Consider the following 21,520-nt stretch of genomic DNA (forward strand, 5'->3'; position numbering starts at 1 on the left):
TGAGTAGTTTGGCAGGGACTTAAACTTCTGAGCTCTGGTCCAGAGTCTCAGGTTACCATGGAGTACTGTTTTGCCAAGAAACTCGATCGGAGGTACAGACACAAAATGTGTGTGCATTTTGACTCTGAAGCCAGGCGTTGCAAACAGATCCAATGTGGAACAGGTTTTGGAATCACACCGAGTTGGATCATGAGAACGTGTTTACTCACTATTAAAGGAGACTAAAGGTATTTTCTGAGGACAGTGCATGACACAACTCAGTGTCACATCCCTGGCTCGGACCGGGGATGGAGGCAGGCGCGCCTGCTCCAGCTGGTCACCAGGGGGCGCACGAGGCCCTCAGCTGCGAAGGGCTCTGGGCGGCGGCTCCAAATCGCGCGTGCGTGCCGCGTTCCCGTGCTTGCGATTGGGCCATCCTGGCTTCGGGCCCTCGGTGTGCGCATGCGCGGCAGAGGCAAAGTGCTGGCGTCTCCGGAGTTATGGCTGCGAAGAGCTTCGCTTCCCGTCTCAGGGGCTCGCGGCGGTTTCTGAATGGCTTCCTGGCCGGGGCTGTGGTGGGCGCCGCGGGAGCTGGGCTGACGGCGCTGCAGTTCCTCCGGAGCCGGGACGCGGGATCCCCGCACGGTGAGTCTGCGGGCGGGCTCCATCCCCGGGCTCGGCCCCACCCGCCCCTTCTCCCGCCCAAGTCTTCACCTCGCTCTGCGGGTTCGCAAGTCACCGCCCTCCATCCTTAGCTCCACCTCGAGCTGAGACTCTGTTTGTTCTCCACCTTAGGTGCAGCACAGTACCTGGTACAGAATTGGCCTTCAGTAAGTGTCTTAGTTTCTTTTTGCTGTGACAAAAAGCAAACAAAAACCAGGACCCGACGGAAGCAGCTTCAGGGAAGGGCTTGTTTTAGCTCCCAGTTCGAGGTGCAGCCCATCATGGCGAGGAAGGAGCTCGAAGCAGCTGGCCACATTGCTCCCACAATCAGGAAACAGGAACGAAGGCTTGCTGCTGCTCGGCCCCCTTCTCTCCCATCCACACAGAGTGGGATTCCCAGCCCGGGAACGGCCCCGCCCACTGTTAAGCTGGGGGTCCCCGCGTCAATGAATACAGCGGTGATCCACCCCCCTAGGCATACCCAGAGGCCTCTCTCTCAGGTGATTCTAGATTCTATCAAATTGACATTAACCATCCCAGCAAGTATGTGTGAAGGAGTTTCCATGAAGGCTGTCTGCTACCCAGTTTTCCAAGTATGTAAATCCTTACGTTCCCGGGGCACCTACAGGCCCATCTCATTCCAGGACATGAGGACAACCTGCTTCTTTGATACTTGCATTGTGCCAGAGGAATACCCCGGCGGTTGGTGCTTGGGAAGGCATGGGGAGGAAGGAGTGACTGGTACCCGGCTCACTGTTGAGCGTGTGCTTGGTTTTTTTCCACTAGGAGAAAGTACCACTTTCCCAGTCTTCCTGCAGCATACCTATCAGTCTTTCCTTGTATTAAAACATTGGGGAGTTTTAGCGAGGGATGGTTTGAGTGGGTTGTTTTTTTTTTCTTTGAGTCAAGGTCTCATTGTGACCCAGCCAGGCATCAAACTTGTTGGAGTAACAGGTGTGTGCTCCCACTCATGGAATTATGGTCTTTAGGAAAACAAAATGAATACTTAGCCTGGCAGATGAGATACTGTGATGATGAAAAACTAAAATTATGGCCATTTTTGTCTCCTTAAGTATGAAGACCTTTCCCATCCAGTTTTATCACTGACTGATAGCTGCAGCGGCATGATGTTTTCCTCTGCGGTCTCCTTACAGTTTGAGGTGCAGACAGATTTGGAAAACTAGTAAGATCGGGTTTGTATTTCTGTTTGGTACCAGGAATTGAAGTTAGGGCCTCTAGTGTGTGCACAGCTGTTGCTGGGCTATGCTCTGCCTGCACCCTGCACACCAGGCCTTTCTTTAAGTTATGACTGAGTATGGCAGCACATACCTGTAAACTTGGCGGGTAGTAGGTAGAAGTAGGAGGAGCAAAAGTTCAAGGCCCGCCTGGGCCACAGAGTGAGTTCAGTTAGCTTGAGAAATGTAGTGAGACTCTGTTTCAAAGTAAAAAGTCAAAGGATTGGGAATGTGGCCCTGTTGGAATTCTTGTCTAGCGTGAGTGAGACCCAGAGTTCATTCCCCAGCACCTAAACCAAATGCACACCCTGGAGTTGAAGCTTATTGTGAATACATAGCAGAATGTAGGCAGAGGAGGATTTTGCTAAACTGTTTTCTTTGACTTAATAAATAACTGCAAAAGTGAGGTCTGTTTGATTAGACCCTTCTATCCCCAGCACTGGGAATCACACTCCCTGGAGAGACCTTTGAGCCATTTGCTTTTAGTTATCACTGTTGTCTTTGACCTTTTGTTCTTAATAAGAGTTACTAATTACTTGTTTTTATTCACCTCCCCCTTTTTTTTCTTTTTCTTTCTCAGAATCTGCAGAAAAAATAGTCTTGGAACAGTTTGGATTTCCTTTAACTGGAACAGAGACCAGGCGTTATACTAATCATGCCTTGTCTTATGACCAGGCAAAACGGGTGCCCAGATGGGTTCTTGAACATATATCCAAGGACAAGATCATAGGTAGGTGGTTGGAACAAAGTTCAGGTACTGGTGAAAGGGTTTCCAAGTTTAGAGTAAGGGGATTGTTGATAATATTTTCAACCTTTGCACCTCACAACACATAGAAAATGATGTTTATTTTGCTCTCTTATTAAACGGATCAAGCTTAGTATTGGAGGAGTGCCAAGACCCTTCCCAGCTGTTTCAGGGACTGGGAACATCTGTATTTCAACACTTGAGTTTCAAGGCTCCATCATAAATACTGATGCAGTGAGCATCATTACTACCTCAACAGGTCTTGTTTAAACGCCTACTAAGTGTGCTTGTACAGTGACGCCAAGCTGTGGGGATACAGCCAAGGCTAGAGCAAATGGTCTGTAGTAGGTAGTCTTTAAAATTGTGTTGCTGGGTGTGGTGGTGCACAGCTTCAATCTTAGGAGTGGCAGGTGTGCCTAGGAATTCAAGGTCAGCCTCTATAGAAATGAGTTCTCAGCCAGCTAGGGCTATACTGTGAGCCTGCCTCAAAAAAATAAATAACTAAAATAAATTGATGGTACAGTAACTTTTTACTATTTTAATGATAGTATTTTTTTTCTGCTATAGTTTTTTTAAGACATGTAGACCAGGCTAGCCTCAGTTTATCGATCTACCTAGCTGAGGATAACCCTGGACTCCTGATGCTTTTACATCTACCAAGTCCTCGATTACAAGGATGCCCCACTACACCCCACTTACCGTGGCAGTTTCATCCCTGTTTTGTGATTTATCATTGATGGAAGGTCTGTATATTATCTCTCCTTCACTTTAAATGTGTGCTGTGAGGCTGGCGAGATTGCGCAGTAGGTGAAGGCCCTCGCACAGGCTAACCTGAGTCTTGGAGCTTCCATGAGAACACACACACACACACACACACACACACACACACACACACACACAAAATGATAAAGTGTGCTGTCTGTGAGGATTAAAATGCTGATATCAGGATGAGCGTATACCTTTCCAGGACTTACAAACCCAGTAGCGTAGCTGGGACCTTAGAATGTCCTTGTTCAAGAGGAAACTATTGTAGAAGTTGAAAATTGATCCTAATTTTTGTGAGTGTGTGCATGTGTGTCATGCATCTCCAGAGTGGACCTGCAGTGGTCCACTGTGTGTATGTGCAGGGTGGACCTGCAGTGATCCACTGTGTGTGTGTGTGTGTGTGTGTGTGTGTGTGTGTGTGTGTGTGCAAGGTGGACCTGCACCGGACCACTGTGTGTGTGCAGGGTGGACCTGCAGTGATCCACTGTGTGTGTGTAAGGTGGGCCTGCACCAGTTCACTGTGTGTGTGTGCAGGGTGGGCCTGCACCTGTTCACTGTGTGTGTGTGTGTGTGTGCAGGGTGGACCTGCACCTGTTCACTGTGTGTGTGTGTGTAAGGTGGGCCTGCACCAGTTCACTGTGTGTGTGTGCAGGGTGGACCTGCACCTGTTCACTGTGGACAACCTCAGAGTTAGTTTTCCTGTTTTCACCTCATTAGAATCAAGGTTTCCTGTTTGTTCCTGTTTTCCAGGCTAACTTGCCTCCAGCTTCTGGGGATTCTCCTGTCTCCACTTTGTATCTTGCTCTAGGAGCTGGGATTACAGATGTGTGTTACCATATCTGGCTTTACATGGATTCTGGGGCTCCAAACTCAGGTCCTCACACTTGGCATCAAATCTTTACATGGCTGTATCTGTAGCTTTTAACTGTAACTTTGTGTCCCATAAATCCATTTGATTTATACTCAAGCTTAATAAGTTAAAATAATGGAAGAATTTTAATTTTATTAACTTTATCCTGCTATTTGATCCTTTTGAGATAGGTATGAGGAAAGCAATTCTTTCCATTGTAAACCCGTGAGTTGGGTAGTTTTGAGGAGGTAAAGTACAGCTAACTCAGTTGCTTATAAACACTGGTCTCAGTCACTGTTCCCATGCAGTGAAGAGACACCATGACCAAGGCAGCTCTTATAAAAAGAAAGCTTTTAATTGGGGCTGGCTTACAGTTTCAGAGGGTGAGTCTGCTATCCTCATGGGGAGAGTGGCTGGAAGCATGCAGGCATGGTGCTGGAGAAGTAGCTGAGAGCTCCATCCTGATCCACAGGTAGAGAGACAGAGAGAGAAAGAGCCTGGGCCTAGCATGAGATTTTGAAACTTCACAGCCCACTCCCAGTGACTCACCTACTCCAATGAGGTCACACCCACTCCAGCAAGGCCACACCTCCTAACCCTTCTCAGTCCACCAACTGGGGACTAAGCATGCAGATACATGCACCTGTGGAGGCCATTCTCACGCAAAGCACCACTTATTTTCAAACACTTGTCCTACTCAGAAATCTCTTTGAGGTATTCTGAGTGGAGCTCCTACCTTAGATGTTTATTTTGTCATGGTTTAAGAGGCAATAGGCAGACATAAGACATCTTCCTTCCTTTATTCATTAATTCAGTACAAGTAAATTTGTCAGAATATAATTTTGTAAAACAATATACAAGTGCCCCCCCCCCCCCCCCCCCCCCCCCCCCCAGACAGGGTTTCTCTGTGTAGCCCTGGCTGTCCTGGAACTCACTGTGTAGACTAGGCTGGCCTCGAACTCAGAGATCCACCTGCCTCTGCCTTCCAAGTGCTAGGATTAAAGGCATGTGCTACCACCGCACAGCTAGGGGCCTATTTTCTTATTGTTGGAGAGTTTCCTATATGCGTATAACGGGTTTTGATAAGTCCACCCCACCCATATTCCGTCTCCTTCAGTTTCTTCCCTGTCCCTTTCACCACTATTCCCTCCTAGTTTCAGGTGTTTTTTTTTTTAAACCAACCCCCCAGGCCAGTGCTGCCAGTATGTGTCTGGGTGTCAGATCATCTATTGGCACGTGGGTAACTCCTCAGGGGCAGATTCTTGAAGAAAACTGACTCCCTCTCCCAGTAGCCCTCAGTTGCCAATGGCTCCTCCATGAGAAGTGGGGCTTTGTGGCTCCCTCCCCTCTGTTGGGCTTTTGTCTGGTTTGACCTGGTGCAGGTATTGTGCATGCTGTCAGAGCCGCTGTGAGTCACTTGATGGTTCTGGTACACGTTTGTTTGGTGTGGAGCTCTCTGTGCCCCTTACTACCTCCTTGTTCTCACCTGCGTTCTGTCCAGGGTGGTTTACTTTAACTGGAAAGGCCAGAGTCAGAATGTGAGCGATAGCTCCACTGTATGAGAAGCATCCTGTCCTAGACCAAGCCTTGCTCAGATGAAATATCTAAACTGTTTTAGGAACTTGAGACATGCATGTGGTCCGTAATACCAGCTGCTTGAAGGGATGCCTTCCCACAGTAGCCAACTTGCCTGCCTTAGAGGACCCATAGATAACCATTTTGTGTGTTTTTCTTCAGGTGACGCGGACAGAAAACATTGTAAATTCAAGCCTGATCCCAGTGTCCCTTCAACCTTCAGTGCCCTCAATGAGGACTATGTTGGAAGTGGCTGGTCACGAGGACATATGGCCCCAGCAGGAAATAACAAGTTTTCCAGTGTAGGAATACTTTTGAGAGGATGAGGATGTGTGCCTGATGATCTAGGAACCAACTTATAAAGCTTGAGAATGTCGGTGTCTGTCTGTCTCTTGCCTCTAAAAACTAAATTCTAAATGTGAAGGGGGCTGGAAAGCCACTAGGATTTGAAGCTGCTCGTTTTTCTGTCCCTTCACGTTTAATTTTAACTTGTGCATATAAACTGACATTTTACCACCTAGCCACACCCCAGATCCTAAGGCATTTTCAGTTTGAAAAGTTTGAGAGTGGTAGAAAAGTTGAAACAAAGTGACAGTCCATCTGGTCCAGTGACTGCCAGGCTAGAACCACCCTTGACGAGATGGGCGTGGTGATAGCAGCTGTTGGCTACAGACATTGGTACAGAGCTTTGTGTGTGTAGATCAGACTTGCCAAGTGAGCGAGTTTATGGTGGCTGGAAACGGGGAGAAGAGGATGTTTCTCTGCCACTTTTGAACGAAATGTTTTGTTGTTTTTCACATCTCTTAAATATAATTCCTGAGAGTTGGCTTTTCCTCCAGAGGCTTAAAGCCAGAATTTATTCTCAAGCTTTCTTTGGAGGCTTTTAGTCCTTGGAGCGTATAAACATGCTTTTGGATGTTATAAATGGTAAGAAAAGCCAGACACACTGAACTACTTACATTATAGTTCTTATTTTCTGTTACTGTTGTTGTTACTGTTATTTGAGACACTCATGTAGTACAGGCAGACCTAGAGCCCGTTACGTGGCTTAGGATGACCTTGAGTTCCTGATCCCCTGCTTTCCCCTTCTGAAGCGCTGGGATGATAGGCATGAGCCATGTACCCAGCTTATAGTCTTTTTAAAAATTAATTTTTTTAAGGCAGGGTTAGCCCCCTTTTTTTTTTAATTAAAATTATTTTGTGTGTATTAGGTGTGTTTATGGATTGTCTGTGGAAGCCAGAGGACAGCTTTGTGGGTTCCTTCCTGTCACCTTTATATCAGTTCTGGGCACCAGATCAGGGGCAGCATGCCTTTTACCTGCTGAGCAATTTCACTGGCCCTGGAGTTATTTTGCATAATGACAGAGTTTTCTGTCTTGGGCTATTTATGTCTGTGTTTATCTAACTAAGTATTATTGGCTTGGGGCTGTAGATGGGTGATAGCATGATTGCCTGATGTGAGCGGATTCCAGCACTGATGAGTAGACCTGTAGGCGTTAATATGGGGCGATCTGCATCTGCTTGTGGGGCTTCAGAAGGGAAGGCATGCTGGAATAACACGCGTTTTCATTTTTTTTCACAGAAAGCCATGGCAGAAACCTTTTACCTTTCTAACATCGTGCCTCAGAATTTCGACAATAACTCTGGCTATTGGAATAGGTAGGTGCGGACGGTGGTTGGTGACAGACTGTTGGCATGTATGTGCTGTCTCTTGCTCTTGAGATGCCAGTCTGAAGGGCCAGTCAGTCTCTTTGCTGTATTTGGGAGAACAGCCTTCAGAAGATAGCCTGCCTCTTTGAGCATTTGCTTCTGCTTGTCAGGTTTTGAGAGAAACTGCTGAAAAGAATATTCCTGATAGTAACTGAGCAGCGTGTCCAGGGAAGGCACTTTGTTCCTGAGCTCTTTGTGGGCACTGTCAGGTCCAAGGCTGGCCTCCAGCTTGGGATTCTCCTTCCTCAGCCTCGAAAGTTCTGGGGTGGCAGGTGTGCAGCACCACACCTGCCTCTTTCTGAGCTTTCCAGGAGCACAGTTTGGCATGTACAGTTCAACACAGCCGTTAACTATGTTAGTGGTGGAAACGGAAACGTCTGTGCCTTCTGCTTTCTTTGGACATGGTTGAGTTCTGTCAAGTGGTCTCCCCAGGCATCTGAGACTAGCACTGGCTGAGGTGGTTTTGGGCAGTGTGCTATCCTATATAATATTTTATGGTTCAGAATCAGGCTACAGGTGTGCTCATTGGTAGACTACTTGCTTCACATGGTCAGGGGCCATGGCTTCCATCCCTACCACTAAAAACAAAACAAAACAAAACAAAAAAACCTGGGGAGATGGAGCACTTGGAGCACTGCTTGCTCTGCTACAGGATCTGAGTTCAGTTTCCAGCATCATGTGATGGCTGACAACTCTGTATCACCATGGAACCCAGTGTCCTCTTCAGATTCTCACGTGTACACTTACGTACATGCAGGTAACACACACATAAAAAGACAAATTTTAAAAAATAAACATTAAGAAAATGCCCTATACTTAAAAGCCCAGCGGCCAGAGAGGCGGCTCAGTGGTCAAGAGTTTATGTTGCTCTTGCAAAGGGCAGGAGTTTGGTTCTCAGCATCCGCACCAGCTAGGCCACAGCTGCCTGTAATTCCAGCTCCAGGGGTTCTAACACCTCTCCTGGCCTCTGGCACCCGCACCAATGTGCTTGTGTGCAAACAGACACATAAAAACCATGAGAGAAATCTGTAAAGACTTCACTAGTGACCAACCATGAAACATCTGTTTCATTGTGTACTGTAACCCCTACCCCTTGCTCAGATTATAATATATGTCACTATAAATTGTATTTTTAGGAGAAAAGAGTTGTTTTAAATGTAACCCACAATACTATTGTACTTAAAAAATTAACAGTAACTCTTTGGCACCAGCTTTACAGTGTTCATTCCCCCGAGGGTCTTGTTGCTGTTAGGACCCAATTAAGGTTCAGATTTAACTCGTGGACCTTTGCACTCCCTGTAAAGCTTTTCCTTCCAACTTGTTAAAGCTCTGGGGTGTTTTTCTTACCCCTTCCATGTTGTGTTTGCTGATTGCACACCTGTGGGAACCTTTTACATTTTCTTTTCTCAAGGGAGATCTTTGTAAGGAGGAGAACGTACCGGGAACTGGGAGGAATCTGCACTGTAAAAGAAACTCAGGGGCATGGTGGCTGGTGTAGATGTCGTCCAAGTGCAGTATGATGAGTGCATATCACTGCCGTGTTGATGGGTGTGTGTCTCTGCCCCAGCCCTGTCCTGTGTAGATGGTTTCCACTAGGACAGGTGCCGCATGGGGCGGCCAGAACCTGAGTTCATTGTGTTGAGCTAGTAAGGGAGTCTGTGCTCCTAGTGTCTTTAGCCTTTTAGGAAAGATACATTCTGGTGCCAAGTGAAAATGGAATGACTGTTTGGTTCCAGCAGTCTTTGATGATAACGTGTTCTAGAAATTGCCATCGCTTAGGGAATTGCAGTTTAGCATTTGACTTTCACAGGTAAGTGCAGGAGACGGTCTGAGAGACGTTTCAGTGTAAATCTTACCTTCAGCTTCAGATGGGATGAGCTTGCATAGCTACAGTCTTGATACTTCGTAGCCTTGGCTGGCCGGGAACTCACTATGTAGATAAGACTGATCTCTAACCTATACAGATCCTCTTGCCTCTGCCTCCTGGGTGCTGGGATTAAAGGTGTGCGTCATCATGCCTGATTTGATTTTTTTTTTTTTTTTTTAAATAGTTTGAAGTTCAAAAGACTGCTTTAAATGGTGGGGTTTTTTTTTTTTTTTGGTTTTTCCAGTGTAGCTCTGGCTGTCCTGGAACTCACTTTGTAGACCAGACTGGCCTTAAACTGAGAGATTCGCCTGCCTCTGCTTCCTGAGTGCTGCTGGGATTAAAGATGTGTACTACCACCTACTGGCTTTAAAATTTTTTTAGACAGGGTCTCACTGTGTAGCCCTGGCTGGTCTGAAACTCTTTGTAGACCAGATTAACCTTGAACTCACAGAGATCTAATTGCTTCTGCCTCCTTGGTGCCGGGACTAAAGGTGTGTGCCACTATGGACATCCCTAAGTTAATTTCTTCAATGAGATCTTGGTGTTTTTCCTAGGGACTGGGTGACTTGCTGCTTTCTTACATGTATGCTTGTGAACATGTAACATATTTTGATTTGTTTTTCAGAATAGAAATGTATTGTCGTGAGCTGACGGAGAGATTTGAAGATGTTTGGATAGTATCAGGACCATTAACCTTACCTCATACTAGAAGTGATGGAAAGAAAACAGTTAGTTACCAGGTAGGGACTTGTAACATTCAAGCTTATGTTGTTCCATGAACTCATAATCTCATTCAATGCTCTGTTTTTAATTTCATTTATTCAGCATTATTTGCTGGGCACCTGTTGGGATTATAGGAGTAGGGGATCAGTAAAAAACAGTCATTGACTTGAAGAAGCTTACAGTTAAAAGAAGACATTCAACATCCTACTGTGTTAAAGTTTCTTTTTTCTTTCTTTCTTTAATGTGCAAGACGCTGGAATACTTACGGAGAGCAGGAAACAGGCTAAGCGTATGAGAGCTTTTAGTGATGTTAGAGACATGAAAGACTAAGTACTGCTGTGGAAGGCTCCAGTGTTGGGGAGTTCTGGAGCATTTTACAGTAGTGCATTAGCAGGGCTGAGTGTTCTACCAACACAGTGTGACTGGATCTCTTCATGGAGAGGCCCCCTGAGGATTGTGCAGGTACTGTGGTCCACACAGGGCAGGGCAAGAGGTGGAGTGTTTGGAGGGAACAGAGCAGGCGTTTAGTGAATGCTGGCTAGGTCACGGGCTGTGATTCTGTCTAGACCAGATGTGCCGTGCGGTGTCAGCACCTGATGCTTTCACCAGGTTCCCAGGACAGCCTGCTTCACTGTCCTTTAAAGTTGCTTGCGGGGGACTTCTTCCGGTCATGATGTCCAGTCCTTCTGAGTGGTGGGGACGGAGGGCAGAAGAATTTGTTCTTTAAGACTAATTCGTTTCAGATTTCTCTTCTGGCCAAATTGCTAATTTAATTTTAGGGGTTTTGTTGTTGTTGTTGTTTTGTTTTTTAAAATAATCTTAGAATTTGCCAAGTGTTGGTGGAGCACATGGCTTTAATCCCAGCACTCAGGAGGCAGAGGGAGGTGGATCTCTGAGTTCAAGAACATCCTGGTCTACATGGTAAGTTCCAGGACAGCCAGGAGTATACAGAAACCCTGTCTCAGAAAAAAAAAAAAATCTTAGACCCAAACGCATAGAGCTGCCTGTTGTTTTTGATGTAATTAATTATTTTGATGTATTAATTATTTTTGGCTTTGCCTGGCGCCTCTTACTCTCACCACCAAAAAGTCTGGTGGCTATAAACCACCTGAAATGGTTAACTTACAGTTTTACTTGTGTTTTGTTTTGTGAAGTTGAGAGATTTATGTAAATAGCTTGCTGTGTAATAAAATTTTACTCAGTATAAAGGGAAAAATTGACTTTTTTTTTTTCTGAGACAGGGTTTCTCTGTGTAGCTTTGCACCTTTCCTGGAACTCACTTGGTAGCCCAGGCTGGCCTCGAACTCACAGAGATCCTCCTGGCTCTGCTTCCTGAGTGTTGGGGTTAAAGGCATGCACCACCACCGCCTGGCAAAATTGACTCTTAATTCGGTGTCTTATGTAGTTTTTTCTTTCTTAATTATATTTATTATTTAAAACAATTTTTAAATTTAAATATATTTTGATCATATCCTTTTTCTCCCCCAAGTCCTTCCAGATCCCCCCCTTTCTACCCATCCAGCTTTAAGTTTGTTCTCAAAAAAACCCAAAAACCTAATATAACAACCCTCCTCCCCCAAAACCAAGACAACACGCAAAAAGATAAAAAAAACCAAACCCATATATGTATGTATATATATTGGCATGGTGTTTCTGTTACCTGTGTTGTTCAAATGCAATAGTGAAAAATATACATTTAATGTATTGCTTTTCTTGCTGGATATGATTTTCTAAACTACAGCTTATAAAAGTGTGTGACCTACTTTGTCCTGAGAGGGCTTAGAAGCAGTGATATAGGCTTTTAGCCACAGGCAGATCTTATTTTCTAGAAATCACCTCTTGCTAAATGGCCTCAGCACTTTAGAGAAGCGACTGGTTCCCTCCAGAGTAGTCTGTGTAGGGAAAGCACAAAAGTGGAACATCTTGTCCCCAGGCAAGGAAGTGCTCAAACAGACCTGTCGGAAGGGCACAGGAAGGAGCTGGAAGGAGCTCCCACTAAATGTGACTAAATGTGAAAGCCAAGTGGAGTGTGTCCCTGTGGGGTTAGGTCGGAATACCACTGGTGGGTAAATACACAGGTTGCAGGGGACATTCCTGACTGATGTCAGCCAGGGAATTGGCAGGAGTGGAAGCTGTAAGGAGCATTCTGCAGCCATCACAGTAACAAGTGACTCAAGCAGGAATCATCAGTTGGTGGCAGAGTGTGGGCAGCAGTTCTGTGAGGAATAGGGGTGCACTCACCTACCCATAAGTCATTTAATGATCAAAAAGGTGAGAAATGATGACTTACCTTCCTAACCAAGTGACCAAGGTTAGTATCTCTAGCAGTGGCACTTACTTGTGGTGTGCTATGTGGAGGAGAAAAGATATCTCTGCAGAAATGTGTAACATTCAGTCCCATTGTGTGGAAGGGGTGGGCGGAGCCCAGGGGAGGCTTTATCAAAGAGAGAGGCGTGTCCGAACACAGGTTGGGGAACCAGCTGCCGCCCTTTAGTAACTGAGATGAAGACAGAACTTGCACTGTGGCCTTAGAGGCAGAAAACAAGGCTGCTGAGTAATGTTCGGGGACAGCTGGCTACATTTGAGGTTTGGAGACTAGATGATTGTACTCAATTTCCTGGTTTTGGTAATTGTCTGTGACTGTGTAAGTGAATGCCTCTGTAAGAAGACAGTACATCCTGGAGGATCAAGGAGTGGTCTGTGACTTAGTTTAAGTAAGTTTAGGGACAACAGAAAAGAGAATGGTAAAGAAATCAAGGAAAATGTTAACAGTTGGTAGGCTTAGGTGAGTAATGGAGTTCTTGGAGCATTTACAAAGTCTTTTTGAAGTTCAGAATTGAAAAAACAGAAAGATGCTGTGTCTCCCTCTGTTCTCAGTTTTCGTTACGCTGGAACATGTGATGCTGCCAGTGGTGTGACTTGGCTGTTCGTTTATCAGTGGTTGATGATGTTCAGTGTGGTCAAGTAGCCTGAAGAGCTTCAAGAGACCCAGCAGCTCTCCTCACAGTGATCAGATTCGTGAGATCAGTCAGGGTCAGCTTCCTGAAGGGTGTATTTTGAGTGATGGTCTTGGTTTTTGTTTTTACCTTAAAGCTTTATTTGTCTTAGGTCCTTTTCTGGGCTTCTGAGCCTGTATCTTTCCATGTCCCTATTAATTTATGGAGCCTAGTGGTCCTTTTTGTTTGTTTGTTTTTTCAAGACAGGTTTCTCTGTGTAACAGCCCTGGCTATCCCGGAACTCACTCTGTAGACCAGGCTGGCCTCTAACTCACAGAGACCCACCTGCCTCTGCCTCCCAAGTGCTGGGATTAAAGGCGTGCGCCACCACTGCCGGCCAGAACACACATTCTTGCCTTAGCTTCAGCAGTTTCTGGCGTTTCCCTCTTTTGTATTCCTGTCCAGCCTCTGTTGGTCCTTGAGATTATACTCTCAGGTCTGTTGAAAATACAAAACCAGCATTTACAGTATTGCGTATGTAAGTCGTGTGTTTGGATCTGTGGGAAGAGACAGAATTCTGTGTCATGCCTGTGCCCCCTGAGAGACACGTGTGACAACAAAGAACAGGACACAGAGTGGAGGGAGAAGGTGACAGGGAGCCACGGCTGCAGTTTTTAAGAGTGTAGTGATGCACTTTCACTTTCTAGTTCAGATGGTTCAGGTCATTTAATGTCATACTCTTTTCAAAAAGAGAAACCGGTAGCTTTCTCAGATACTATTCTTGGATCCCTTTAACTTTCTGTTCCTTCCCCAGCTTTCTCCTCCTCTTCTTTCATTCAGTATGTTTGTTTACTTACCTTTAAAGACAGTTTTGCTGAATTGCCCAGGCTGTTCTGGAATTACTGGGGTCAAGCAATCCTCCTATGGTAGCCTCCCAAGAGGATGGGACTGCAGTGTACACCATATGCCTAAGCTGTTCACGCTTTTATTAAGTGTCTAGTGTATACCTGGGATAGCTCTTGGGTGCTTCTAGAGTAAAAAGGCAAACAAGGGCCATATAGAAAAGTGAATGGTAAAGGATCATGGGGGAGGAGAGAGGGAGAAAAAGTCGGGTTGTTACCTGGGGTAAGTACCAGCTGTGCAGAAAAGTGGTTGGAGTGAGAGAGAAGCCGAACTTGATGTTCAGGGAGCGGTGCTCTGCAGTGTGACAGCAGTTGGTGGTGAGGAGGAGGTAGGGTGGGGAAGATGGGAGAAGCCTGGACTGGGTGGAGACAGGATGCTCCTGCAGGGTTTTGATCAGGAGGATGGTGTGATCTGGTTTACGTTTGCAAAACCTAGTTTGGCTAGCTGCTTTTGAGAACAAGTGGAAATGGGAGTTGACGGTGGTCGAGCAGCTAGTGGAGCTCTGAGAGAAACACCACTCCAGCGCAAGGGGTGGTGAGGCCAGGCCTCCTGGGGCTTCCTTTGGGGGAGGAGGAAGGAGTCACATTCCATCTGAGATGGTAACAACCAAAGAAGAGACTTTTGGGGGTTACGCTTTGTTATTTTAAGATTTGATGACCACGCAGAGGTGCCCAGTAGGCAGGATGCGTGAGTTTGGACCTCAGAGGACAGGCTTGGTGTCTAGATCAGCTTGGAGTCGTTAGCACACATGGACTTAGAGCTAGAATGAGCTCCATGAGTGTAGCTGGGAGGGGCAGTTGGAGGTCCACACCCTGGTACAGTTAGCCTGAGGTCTGAAGTATGATCAGGAGTCAGAAAGTAGGAGGAGAGGAGGTGGGAGGGAGGTCCAAAGCTGACAGCATATTTCAAGGGGAATGATAATTTGGTGATGGGCCACTGGTAAACTCATGAGCAGTCTTAGTTATTGTGTGTTTTTATTACACTTAGCTTAGGTCTACTTAGTCTTAAGTTCCCTAAGCCCCTTTTCTTATATTCTCTCTTGTGTTATATTAGGGTTCAGCCTGTTTCTAGAAGAGGCAATGTAGGTAAACTTTCTACTCTTTGCTAATCCTAAAACTCTAGGAATGTGTTCCAGAATTTACATGCCTGATGAGCTCTCTCTAGGGAGTTTGACATGGACCATAGGGTTTGAGAAGCGTTCCTTTAGAGAGTGTTAGCTTCATTCTTGAGTGAGAACAAGGCCATTGCTTTTGTGGCACAGTACGTCTCTAGGAGCCCTGCTTCTGAGGTCTGCATGACAGGTTGACTCTGGAGTATTCTCTCTGCTGTTTTGCTTGTCATGTGTGTTTACCACATTTATTTTTAGCTTTTTATAGTGGGTGGAGAGAGCCCCAAAGAGTAGGGCGAAATTCTCTACCTTTAGTGCTCACTGTTTGGAAGACCTTTCTTTGCTGTGGTTTTTGGGAAAGGACTGTGTGAGCCCTGGCCACTCTCATATGTCATGTATATATACAGAAATTGAGTGTTGACAAGACTTGGTCCTCTAGTTGTCTAGTTTTTATCTTCCTCAGAGACCTGCCTTGTGACTTCTGATTTAATGTTCTTATTTTCACTAGTGGATTTCTCTATAGTAATGTAGGTTTAGCTAGTTTGGGTGTTATTTTCCAGGTCAAACTTGACTCCAACTAAACATTTAAACCCAAGATACAGTCTGTTAGTAATTAAATTAGGAAAAGAAACTTTTGCTATTTTAAGAATTTAGTTGGCCCCATCCCTAACCCAGGAGGTATCTTCAGTTGATAACCACATGCAAATAAAAATTTAGTTTTCTCCAAGGGAGTTTCACTGGGAAACAGGCTGTAGGCCCAGCAGTAGATGGTCAACCAATAACCAACTGTATTGCATGTTGAGGATTCCCTGCCTCCTAATGTCGTGTGTGGGCTTTTTAAAAAAATTAATCTTATTTCTTTATTTTATTCATATATATTTCTCTCTCTCTCTCTCTCTTTTTAACCCTACAAGTCCTTTGTGTATAGAGTACATCTTCCAGTTTTGTGTTTTGGTGGGATTCCTAAGTGTGCTAATGAATGGGTCTCTGCATCTGTATCTGTTTCTTGTGCCTTTTCTTGGCTCTTTCCCTTCTGTTTGTTTGTTTTGTCCTTGTGGTGGTTTGAAAGAAAATGACCCCCGAGGCTCACGGGAGTGGCACTATTAGGAGGTGTGGCCTTGCTGGAGTAGGTCTTGTGTTAATGGAGGAAGTGTGTCATTGGGGGCAGACTTGGAGGTCTCAGATGCTAAAGCTAGGCCCAGTGTGGGTAACTCTCCTTTCCTGCTGTCTGTGGATCCAGATGCAGGGCTCTCAGCTCCCTCTCCAGCGCCATGTCTGCCTGCGTACCACCGTTCTTGCCATCATGACCATAATGGACTAAACCTCTGAACTGTGAGCCGGCCCCAGTAAAATGTTTTCCTTTGTAAGAGTGGCCCTCGCCTCCTCCCAGCAGTAGAAACCCAACTAAGACAGCCCTATTCCAGTGTGCTAGTTTTGTTTTATCTTATTGTTCCTTAGAAGCCTGCTTTTCCTTTCTTTTCTTTTTTTTTTTTTTTTTTTTTTTTTTGGTTTTTCGAGACAGGGTTTCTCTGTGTAGCTTTGTGCCTTTCCTGGAACTCACTTGGTAGTCCAGGCTGGCCTCGAACTCACAGAGATCCGCCTGGCTCTGCCTCCCGAGTGCTGGGATTAAAGGCGTGCGCCACCACCGCCCGGCCTCCTTTCTTTTCTTTTAAGATTTATTTATTTATTATATATACAGTGTTCTGCCTGCATGCCAGGAGAGGGAACTGGGAGGAGGAGAGGGAGAGGAAACCATAATCAGAATATGTTATGTGAGAAAAAAAAATTTTCTTTCTTCCTTTTTTTTTTCCCCAAGATTTATTTATTATGTATACAGTGTTCTGCCTGCAGGCCAGAAGAGGGCACCAGATCTCTTTATAGATAGTTGTAAGCCACCATGTGGTTGCTGGGAATTGAACTCAGGACCTTTGAGCCATCTTTCCAGCCCTCTTTCTTTATAGTCTGTCTGCCTGTCTGTCTTTCTTTTTTTTCTTTTTAGACAGAGTTTCTCTGCATAGCCTTGGCTGTCTTGGAACTTACTCTGTAGACCAGGTTGGCCTCAAAACTCAGATTTGATTGCCTCTGCCTGCCCAGTTCTGGGATTGAAGGATTGGACCACCACCGCCTAGCAATAATTTTCAATAAAAGGAAAAAACAACAACAAAAAGGATTTAACTGGGGAAAAAATGTATTTGTGTGTACACATAGATACCTGTGTAAGCTTGGAATTTCACTAAAGAAAGTGCATCTGAGGGACGGTGAGTCTGGGAGGGGGGAGAGGTGGGGTGGGGAGAGGCAGCCTGTGCTGAGAAACAGTAAGTAGTACATCTATGTAGAAGAGGCAGAAGAGATGAAGGGCTGGGGCTTGGTTGCAGAAACCTGAATGTCCAGGTAAGACATTCAGACAGTTCTTTAGCATGTGGAACCTTTTAGAAGCATCAATTCCAGTCAGGCACCTGTGGGTCCAGTGGTGTCCTTTCATGGTATTTGGATGGGGACACCCATTAAACAGCCCTGGAGAACAGCCAGTCCTCTGAAGGAACAGTATGAATGAACTGTGAGCTCCGTCTCCAAGGGGGTGCTTGGCAGTTAGGCATGGCGATTCTGAGTCACGTGGCCACTTTAGATTCCTGCTTGTTTCTGGCCATAAGCTACGTCAAGAGACCATACAGACCCAACGTGGGGACACCTAGGTTTGCTGGGCGGGCAGTGGAGCATGTGTGTGCGTAAACTTTGGAAGTGAAGCAAACACACTGGCGTTCAGTGAGGGCCAACACTTACAACTATGCATCATATACCTTTCAACACATAGCAGTTGTTCTTTTTTTTTTTTTGGTTTTTCGAGACAGGGTTTCTCTGTGTAGCTTTGCGCCTTTCCTGGGACTCTCTTGGTAGCCCAGGCTGGCCTTGAACTCACAGAGATCCGCCTGGCTCTGCCTCCCGAGTGCTGGGATTAAAGGCGTGCGCCACCACCACCCGGCAGCAGTTGTTCTTTTACACACAAGGAAACAGGATTGTGGGGTCAAGCCCAGGTCATACAGCTCGTGATTGAAAAGGGGAGATCCAGACCTGGATCTGTCTGTCTGCACACTTGATGCTCAATCAGCATTGTCCTTTGAGGCTCCCAAAGGTCTGTGGCAAAGGGACGACCGAGTACCTGGACTGAGAGCATGAGGCCATCAGTAATGGAAGACGCTGTGGGTAGAGGCCAGGAGTATCTGCTAGCATGCAGAAATAACAGAAAATGGGCCGAGAGGGTTCCTTACAGCCAGGCAGAAATGTCCACTAGAATATGGGGGAGTGGATCACAGCACCCTAGAACTTGAGTACGTGTGAGCCTCGGGGAGGATTAGTAGCAGTGATGTTATGAGAAGTGAACCCTCTGACAGCTTGAATCAGGGTCACCCTTGTGTAGCTGAGGCTGTCCGTGCGCTTTCTCTGATGCGTCCACTCCAAGAGAGATGTGAAACATACCTGAAGATTTGCGCATTGTAAATGACCTGATGAGAGGCGGTACGGGAGCAGTAACAGCAGCCTGCCCTTCACTCGGGAGCCTCAGTCCAGATCTCTGCCAGTTACTCGTAGGGAGAGAGAAAATCGGAAATCTGACCCAGGAATCTGGAAGTCTAGAGAAACTTGTTCATTTACATATCTGCCCCCTGCCTGGAGCAGTTGCCCAGTAGGTGGAGGCTCTGTTTAGTTCAAGCTGCTTTACCAGCAGATGTCTGCTGGCTTTTCTGGTGACACAGGACTCACCAACATTCCTGTTGACTTCACTTCCCCTGTGTCTCCTCACTATTCCTTCTGTCTTCCTAAGTGTGGATGGAGTCCATGTTTTCCAAACTACCATCTTTCTTTCTGTCTTTCATGTGATTGGCATTTTAAGGGCTCAGGCTCTTGATGTGTCCCAGCAGTCTTCTTTTGGTCTGACTTCCTTTCTTGTCTTTTGGGATGGTATCATTACGTACATTTATCTTAAGAACTTTAGTCAAGACGTAATAACTACGACATTACAAGTAGCAGGCTAAGCCTGTATTGTTTCTTGCCAACTTCTTCTGGAACTGGGGGGCACTTTGTGGTTGTGACAGGGATAAGTTGTTATATAGTCTCTTAGAAGAAAGGAAGCAAGCTCAGGCAGTATATAGGAAATAACCAACTTACATGTGAGTCCATTGTACACCTGTTCTGTGTGTTGTATTTTCTGGTCACTTCCAGTTGGTTGATTTCCAATTTTTGTTAGCCTTGACAAGAGTTCAAGGTTCCTGAGCATTTTAATAGCAGCAGTGATCTCCTCTGTAAAACATTTTTATCCAAATCTTCTGTGAAAAGGTTTGTTGCTGATGTACTGATATTAAAAGTGTGATTCGTGTTAAGCCATATAGAAACCCTTCGTCCACAGTCATTTATGTCCAACTGGGTTTCTCTTTCTGAGCCGGCTGCTGACCTTTAACTGGTCTAATCTTGCTGGAGCCCATGTTCTCCCACTATCCCTCTGCAAAACCTGTCTTTTGAATGACATCCACCATAAAAATAGTTTTTTATAGGTCTTGGGGATTTTGAAATCTTTTTTGTTACTGTTATGAGCAGTGTCCCTTATAGCCCAGGCTGTCCTTGAACCCCTGATCCTCCTGTCTCTACTTCTCAAGGTTCTGGGATTATAAGTGTGCACCATCATACTGTAGCACGAATCTCAAAAGGTCTTATTAATGAAAACAAACCTAAGCCAGGTATTGGGGTGAACGCTGAAAGATCAGAGAAGCAGAGCAAGCCACAGACAGCTTCCTCACTTCTCCAGTTCCTCAGCTGATCTTGTTTCCTCAGACTGGAAGCCTCTGAGTCCTCATCCAAAATGGATCTCAGCTGAACTGCTACTCATAGCCTGAAAGCTTAGCCAGGCAAAAGCTTAACCAGCTCTAGTTCCTGGTTTTCACACCTTATATACCTTTCTCAATTTTTTTTATTGTTGTTTTGTTTGTCTATTTATTTATTTTGAGACAGGTTTTTTTTTTTTTTTTTCTGTGTAGCCCTGACTATCCTGGAACTCACTCTTTAGACCATGCTGGCCTCAAACTCAGAGATCCACCTGCTTCTGCTTCCCAGGTGCTGGCATTAAAGGCGTGTGCTACCACCGCCAGGCTATAAGCCTCAAATTTAAGGAAGAAACAGTGGGTTTTGAATTTCTAAACAGGCATGGTCTCTTTTAGATGTGCTGAGAACAAAGTAGACTGACTCGGACAAGATGATGAGTTGATTTAATTTTCTACTTACTCATAGGGAAGGTCATGACTAGAAGAGTCTCATGTTCCAGTTCTGAATAGGAACAGTGGCAAGGATTGAGATGTAGCTGAGTGATAGAGGGGTGCTCCGCATTCCTGAGGTCCTTCAGCTAGCGTGAGCTTAAAAAACCCCAAGAAGTATAGAAACGGCACATTTCCATGAAGTGAAGCCATGAAATGTAAAATGTCAAACACTTACACCTTTTGCTGGAATTAAAGGAACCAATTAGAAGTTCTGGTTGGCAGCCAGTGAACATGGCCAGTTAAATATTTTTGAAAGCAGCTTTTTGTTTGTGGACAAGGAGCCTTGGAGGTAGAAATGGAGGTAGAAATGGATGGTAGAAGGCTCTCCAGGGAGCCGGAGGTTCTTGTGCTGTGTTGCAGTGGTATGGGAAGCCCACCAGGTGGCACCAAGGATTTGCTTACCCCTGGGTCCCCAGCCACTGTAAAGCATTTGAAGCTCATTTCAACTTACACCTCTTTGTGAGTATGACTCCAGAGTCCCTATGCCCTTAGTTCTAGTCCCCAGACCCCCGTATTGTTATTACCCATCATCTTTTAGCCTCTTGCCACATTCTGTGTATAAGGAAGGCTGTGGGCATTGGCTCCCCCTTCAGGTAGTACTCTGCTCAAGACCTGACTTACTGTTGCCCCTCCCTTTTCCTTTTAAAATGAGATACATAGTCCAGGCTGGTCTTGAGCTCCCTAAGTGTACAGCCAAAGGTGGCCTTGAACTTCTGATCCTCTTGCCTTCACCTGGATGCTAGGATTACAGCCTACTCCATCACCCAGTTTATGTTGTGCTAGAGGGTCAGTGCCAGGTTCAGGACCCCTGAGCATCGTTAGTATCATCTACTGGGGATTGGTGAACCTGGTGTGAACGCACAACTTCCCTTCTCAGCCCTTTGGCTTTAACAAGCTCACTTGCCCTGGTTGAGCTGGCCGCTCTTGGGGATAAGAATTTTGAACCTGTGGACAGTGTAGTTTCATAAACTTCGCTCCGTACTGAGCCCCAACCAACCATTTTCAGTATGTTCAAAGACCGTTGTAGGTGTCATTCCTGTGGTTGGGTCTTCCCTGAAGTCCTGTAGTTGGTTGTGGCAATGTGTGACAGACAGTAGATGGCCATGGAGTTCTGGGCTGTGTGCAGTGTGGATAGGAGTTTGTAAAATCAGAAAAGACCCC

The 21,520-nt window shown here is 45.7% G+C and overlaps 1 protein-coding gene across 1 annotated transcript in view; it reads left to right on the forward strand.

The window, feature by feature from the left end:
- Positions 1-441: 441 nt before the first annotated feature.
- Exog (exo/endonuclease G) overlaps positions 442-21,520 on the forward strand; it is a 28,840-nt gene continuing 7,761 nt past the window's right edge. Inside the window, 7 exon segments of the mRNA XM_052724136.1 lie at positions 442-471; positions 473-624; positions 775-809; positions 2,458-2,607; positions 5,975-6,114; positions 7,395-7,471; positions 10,015-10,129. Coding sequence (XP_052580096.1) covers positions 442-471; positions 473-624; positions 775-809; positions 2,458-2,607; positions 5,975-6,114; positions 7,395-7,471; positions 10,015-10,129 — 699 coding nt within the window.

This window comes from Peromyscus californicus, unplaced genomic scaffold, assembly GCF_007827085.1.
Source record: "Peromyscus californicus insignis strain IS unplaced genomic scaffold, ASM782708v3 Scaffold_11__1_contigs__length_118956290, whole genome shotgun sequence".
NCBI classification, from domain to species: Eukaryota; Metazoa; Chordata; class Mammalia; order Rodentia; family Cricetidae; genus Peromyscus; species Peromyscus californicus.